Consider the following 6,966-nt stretch of genomic DNA (forward strand, 5'->3'; position numbering starts at 1 on the left):
GCTGTGCTGCCTCCCTACCCTACCCTGTCCTTTTCACATTCTGATTTGTGTTTGTTGTTCATCGCAGCCAAACTCGCAGAAAACCTAAGTCGGTGGGGGAAATACGTCTGCAAGGAAGCTAAGAAATTCTTGGCTGTGTGACTCAGTACAACACATGCTGATCAATGAATTTTGGGTGCATTCTCTACCAATTAGGACATTTTGTGAAATTTTGATTAAATATTTCTTTTGACAACTTAATTACTCTTAATCCAGGAGGATACTGCCCCAAACTCCCAAGTTAACTAACCAAGGCTATAGGAGTGCCAGTGCAGTTGAAATGTAAAATAGAGGGAATTAATTCCCTTGGGTCCAATTCATTAGAATTAATTTATCCTGGGCCGTATTCCCGTGGACCTATCTTTGCTCAGCTACTTTCAGGAAGAAAAATGTCATTTTTCACCTTTTCCATTTGTTTTGAAACCACTGACCACAGACAGTTTGCAGACATTGACTTTCCTAAGACCTCTCTGTTCTTGGTTCCAGTACATCTAATCAAGAGTGCCAAGTATAGCCGGTCAGAGGTGGAACTCCTTTAATCCTAGGACTCGGGAGACAGAGGCAGGTGGATCTCTGTGGGTTGGAGGCCAGCCTGGTCTAAAGATCTAGTTCCAGGATAGCTAGGGCTATTACACAGAGGAAACCCTGTCTCAAAAAACAAAACAAAATAGAACCAAAGAGTGCTAAGCATGTGTTGCAGGTCTCATGGCATTAGGCAAAGCCCACTTTCTTGTGGCAATTACATGTGATGTCTATGCTCCTTCTCCTCCGTGCAACTCTGAGAGCACTCAAGAACGCCTACCTCCAAGGCTGTGGGACTCTCACATGGTAACACCGTCTGGAAAACCTACCGTTCAGACGGCGCTGGCAGGAAAGGGTGAACATGTCTGGATTTGGTGTTGTCCACCCACGTTTATAAAGCCTCAAAGACAGTCTCAATTCTGCAGAGCCAGATCGTAGTGACTCTGTCCAGCAGCCTCCTGGGGAGCCAAAGTGCCTGGGACTCCAGCCTCTCTTCCTTTGAATGTTTCCTTCCATTCCAGCAAGCATTGTGTCTGATGTCGTCAGACTTCCATGGGGCGAAATTACCCATTTTACAAAGTGCTCTGAAAATCCAATGATACTGATTCAAGCACCTCACTGGCCCACATTCAGTCTCCCAGCAGCGCTTGGTTTTCTAAGGCCAAGGCTCCTTGGAATGTTGCTACTCTTTCCTGTTGTGGCTTACTGGAAGGATAGTGCTCTTTAATGCTTAGAACATACGGGAAGCTAGAGATGGTTTGGTTGCGAAAGTGCCTGCCTTGCAAGCTTGAGGACCTGAGTCGAGAACCCCAGCACCCATATAAATACTGGGTGTGGTGGCATCTATAATCCCTTGGGGTGCAGATAGGATGATTCCTGGGCTCACTGGCCAGCCAGTTTAGCCCCAAACGTGAACTCTAGCTTTAACAAGCAACCTCATCTTAAAAATTAGTAAGATAGAGAAAAAAATAAGATGCAGAGACACCAGATGACCTCTGACTTCCACACATATGTTTATAGGCATACGTACACATGCGCGCGCGCACACACACACACACATGCATTCACATACGCTTGCGTGCATAAATGCACACACATATACACACATGTGCATGCTATGATACATGGACTTCATATTTTACCACTGCCTCTCCAAGCTGTGTGACTGAGTCTGTTTTCATAAATGGTAACTAAGGTCGTTGTCTTAGTCAGTGTTCTATTGCTCTGAAGAAACACCATGACCATGGCAACTCTTACAAAGAAAGTATTTAATGGGGACTGGCTTACAGTTTCCGAGGTTTAGTCCATTCTCATTATGGCAGGAAGCATGGTGGCATGCAGGCTGACATGGTGCTGGAGGGGCTGAGAGTTCTACCTCTGGATAGGCAAACATCAGGGAGAGACACTAGACCGGGCTTGCACTTTTGAACCCTCAAAGCCCACCCCCAGTGACATACGTCCTCCAACATGGCCACACCTCCTAATCTATCTCAAGGAGCGCCACTCCCTGATGGCCAAGCATTCAAATATACGAGCCTATGGGGCCATTCTCATTCCAACCACCACAGTCACTAACAGAATTACTCTTCCATTAGTGCTGACATGTAATTAAATGAACATTGCAAACAGAAGTACTTAGCTTGGGGTCAAGCACGTATTAGTAGCTTGGTAACATTTTTTTTATGGTGCTGGGCATGAGAACCAGGGGTCTCATGTTTACTAGGAAAGCACTCTGCCACAGAGCCACACCCATTTATTTCTGGTGGTGGAGATTCTGTAATTCCAATGGATTTTGTGCAAAGACAGCAGAAAGGAGCTGATTCATAACTTAATTGTAAAAATAAGCATTCCCATCCTATCTTCCTTTATTCCATCTTACGTGGGAAGTAAATGTTACTTAATAAATAGGAGACATTTCATGGCTTGTTGTTGTTGTTTGTTTTGTTTTAGAATGCTATTCTAGTCTGTAATTTTTTAAAGAAACCATGAAATGATGATTTCAATACTCAGAAACCCTAAATCTCTTTCTTAGGCTTCAAATTCTAATGAAGACTCCAGGGGTTAACACCTGTAGGAACGATCCTGCAGGCAAGGCCCTCTGTCCTTCCCTTTATATGACCACCATGCTAGCAGACTTGACTGGGCTCCTTGGAGTTGCATGCAGATTATGGGGAAAGACTGTAGGACATGGGGCACCATGGTGAATACACCCTGGCTGTTCTTCCTTAGGCATCTTCTGGCACTGGGCAGAAAGCACAAGAGTCCATTGTAATCAGAAGTTTCCTATCCCAGAGCCACTCGGTCCCAAATATCCAGCAGCTGCTTTCCAAATTACCACACAGAAGCTTATATCATTTATAAATAGCCAAGCTTATTATTAACTAGCTCTTACATTTTAAGTTAACCATACTCCTTACTTATGCTCTGACACATGGTGGTGATTTTTCTCAGTATGGCAAGCCCATCTTGCTTTCTCTGCATCTGGCCAACGTCTCCAGACTCTGCCCTTCCTCTTCTCAGAATTCTCCTAGTCTGTCTTTCTCACTCAATCTCTTCCTGCCCAGCTATCGTCCAATCAGCTTTTATTTAACAATGAGCAAATCCACAGCATTTCCCCTTTTGTCTAATTAAAAAGGAAGGTTTTAGCCTTAACGTAGCAAAATTATATACAACAAAACAGTTATTAAGTAAGACTATTGAGTCCATTTGTATTTGACAAAATTAGAAAAAAATATTCTATTGTCTATCCTATCTTGGCAAGTTTTAAGTTTCACATCTAATTTATCTTTTACCATAATTAAGAAAAAATATAATTTTGACTATCTAGTCTTCAACTTCATCAAAGACCTCAGAAGGGTGAACTGTTGCCTAATGGGAGGGACTTCAAGCTGCCTGGATAGTCACCCAAGGTTCCTCTGCAAAGTTGGGGCATCCAACTCTGGCCTACAGGCCTAGCATATCTGACAGACTTTTCTGTGAAGCACACTTTTTGAAGGACTGTCCTTCCTTGTCTTGGCAAAGTGATCAGTTACTTTCCTTTGTGTCCTACTTGTCCAATTTGGCCAGTGTACTGTCAGCAGCTGAGGCAAGGGCAGTTTCTTGCCCAGTGCCTAACCTTTGCCTTAAAGAAAGTAAACTCCATATGGAGTTTTTTCAATGCACATCATCTTCTCAGAAGTGGATTGGTGTTGCCAGAATCAGACATGTCTCATGTTCATGAAAAGTCTTAGGTTATTAAACATGTTAAATGCCATATTCTGTAGGTGTTTGAAGATCATCTATCTAAATATATCTGTGTATGACCTTGAAAACATACCTAACAAAAGTTTGACTATTTAGATGACTATTAATTTTTATTTCTGAATTATACATTACATTTTTAAAGGAGTTGCATAAACCCTAATACCTTAAACAAGAGTAGAAATATATATATATATATATATATACAGTATAATGAAATTGACTTTAAATTTGTATCAATAAAATAAAATTCATACCAATGTAAAATATTTTGAGATCAACAGTTGCTTTTTTGGGTTAAAGTAGACTCAAAATTCTACCCCTTTTTCCATCATTTCTATATCATATCCCCCTTTTTCATTTATAAAAAAATTGACTATGACCAGTAACAACTTGTAACTAACCTCCCTTAAATGAAAACCAACATTCTTAAACAATATTTTAGGAATTTGGGCATAGTTCTCTAGACTGTTCCCTGCTGACTGGGGACACTGGCAATCTTATATGGACTCTGAGGAAACTTAGAATTATGGTCAAGTCCTGACTGGGATATTTTGTGTGACTGATCCATCTCAGTCAGTAGCCTTGAAACTGTTCTGGATGTAGAACTCAGAGGAAACTATGACAGAGGTGCTTGGAAATGTTGGGTCATCTGGGCCATCCATTCCCATAAGAGATTTCTTGGGGGTCTTCCTTAATCAAACCTAATTTTTCTTAACTCAGAATGAATCTGCAGCCTCTCATTTCCTGTGGAATAAAAGTAGAGCCTCTTTACCAATGTAACCCGTCAGGAGCCATTTCCCCCCCAAATTATTGCAGGGACCATTGCCCTGGAGAGTTTGCAGAGAGCCTCACACCCAACTATCTTGAGAGCTATCTGTTAGCGGGCCCTGCCCCACATTTCAAGTATCTAGAGAACTAGGTGTGTCAACTTGTGACTTCCTGACCGAGGAATCGTGACCTGACCGATCGTAACCTCCTGGACAACGACCTCACGACCGGCTGGAACCATCGCTGCAAGATTCCTTCCTGGCCATGCCCCTGCCCCCCATCTCATCCCCAAATTCCTCATCCAGGGGCTATATAAGCTGTAACCATGACTCTAATAAACGGAGGCTTCAATAAACCTAGCTTGGCCTCCTTCCTTTCTCCCGCCCATGTCTTTCAGATAGCACCTCTCCGGGACCCTGGAAGAACTGACCAGCCAGGCGGGTTACAACCCCTAGACTAACTGACCCGCCAGGTGGTCTACAGTGGCGCCCGAACAGCGACCTGAACCCTGGACCCAACTCTGGGAAGTTTCTGATTCCATGTTGCCACCAAGTAACATGCCACTAGCTGCTCATAAAACCCAGTTAAGTGTTTGGTAGCAGGGTCCCTTTTTTTGTTTGGTTGGTTGGTTATTTTTATTTTTTTCTTAATGTATTTTTTAATTGATTTTATTGAACTATACATTTTTTCTCTGCTCCTCTCCCTTCTCCCCCTTCCCTTCAACCCTCTCTCATGGTTCCCATGCTCCCAATTTACTCAGGAGATCTTGTGTTTTTCTCTTTCCTATGTAGATCCATGTATGTCTCTCTTAGGGTCCTCAGTATTGTCTAGGTGTTGTCTAGGTTCTCTGGGATTGTGGGTTGTAGGCTAATTTTCTTTGCTTTATGTCTAAAAGCCACTTGTGAGTGAGTATATATGCTATTTGTCTTTCTGGGTATGGATTACCTCACTCAATATGATGTTTTCTAGATCCATCCATTTGCCTGCAAATTTCATGATGTCATTATTATTTTCTGCTGTGTAGTACTCCATTGTGTAAATGTACCACATTTTCCTTATCCATTCTTTGGTTGAGGAGCATTTAGGTTGTTTCCAGGTTCTGGGTACGGCAAACAATGCTGGTAGCAGGGTCTTAAAAGAGCCTCATGGTTTTTGCCACTATCACTGAGTCAGGAAGTCTCTTAAAGGAGCTGTGCCTCTGCTTGCTGCTAGCAAACAAAGCCTACCCCAGAAGAAGTGGTAACCAAGAAGCCAAGTTTGACTCTGTCTATTACAATGTTTCATTGTTTGTTCATTAACAATATGAAGTAAAGTTGGAAATTTATGTCATTGATGGCTACTTGGTTATTCAGATTGAAACACACACATTTAAAACTTAAAAACTAGCATCAACATATAAGAGAAAACATGTGATACTTGTCTTTTTTAGATCTTGAGTAGAAAGTGGAGAGAATCTTGGAGGAATTGAGGGAGGAGACAGAATATGATCAAAATATATTCTGTGAAAAATATTTAATAAAAATTTTTAAAGCAGACACTTGGAATTGACTTCCAACTCTGAAAATTTAAAAATTCTGCTGCCTTTGGAGGTTGATAAGATGATATGGTATGATATGATATGATGACATGATATGATGTGGTGTAATAATATGGTATGGTATGAAATTATATGATATGATATGGAGGTGGTATAGTTTGTAACCAAGGCTGAGCATCCCATTTTATTGCTTTGTTACAGATTGACGTTCTCAAGGCAGATCTGGAAAGTGCAGAATGGAAAGTTCTAGAAAATCTTATTCTGGAAGATGTCCTTGAGCAGATTGGCCAGCTCATCTTTGAGATTCATCTCCACTGGCCGGGCTTTGAGGTCAGTGGCAGTGAGAGCAGTGTGGTGAGGTTTTGGTACAGCCTCCTGAAGGAGTTGGAGCAGAAGGACTTCCGGCTTTTCCACACCTATAAGGACTTATCGAAGCCTCAGCTCTTCCTGAAGAAGGACATTTTCAATGCCAGCAGCTGTTATACGCTGAGCTGGGTGAACACAAGGTGGAAGTAGTGCAATACAAAGCAGTGTTTGCAGATAGTGGCGTCCGTGCTTCCGGTCATGGAGCTACGTGTCCAGCTTCCACTAGCGTGTTACCTGCGCGGGGCAGGGGCCGTGTTACTGTCTCTGCAGTACATGAAGCCTTGAGCTTGACAACAACAGCAGCAGGAAGAACACCTCTGCGTTCCCAGACTGAGACTTTTCTGTTTTGCCTTTGACAGACTGAGGGTGTGTCCTCTTCACTCTCACTTGGTGGGTAGAAATATCCCGCCTGTGCCGGTTTCTGGTTTCCTTAAAATTCATTATGTGTCTATAGCTCACAAGTTTACATTAAAACGAAATTTTATTCATTT

At 42.3% G+C, this 6,966-nt stretch overlaps 1 protein-coding gene across 2 annotated transcripts in view; it reads left to right on the forward strand.

The window, feature by feature from the left end:
• The window catches only part of Mettl24 (methyltransferase like 24), a 119,732-nt gene extending 112,766 nt beyond the window's left edge, over nt 1–6,966 (forward strand). For both annotated transcript variants that reach the window (XM_005363557.3, XM_026787323.1), the window contains one exon: nt 6,311–6,966. In XM_005363557.3, the coding sequence (XP_005363614.1) occupies nt 6,311–6,625 (315 nt within the window). In that variant the 3' untranslated portion in view covers nt 6,626–6,966. The remainder of the gene's footprint in view (nt 1–6,310) is intronic.

Source organism: Microtus ochrogaster, linkage group LG9 (genome assembly GCF_000317375.1).
Source record: "Microtus ochrogaster isolate Prairie Vole_2 linkage group LG9, MicOch1.0, whole genome shotgun sequence".
NCBI lineage: Eukaryota > Metazoa > Chordata > Mammalia > Rodentia > Cricetidae > Microtus > Microtus ochrogaster.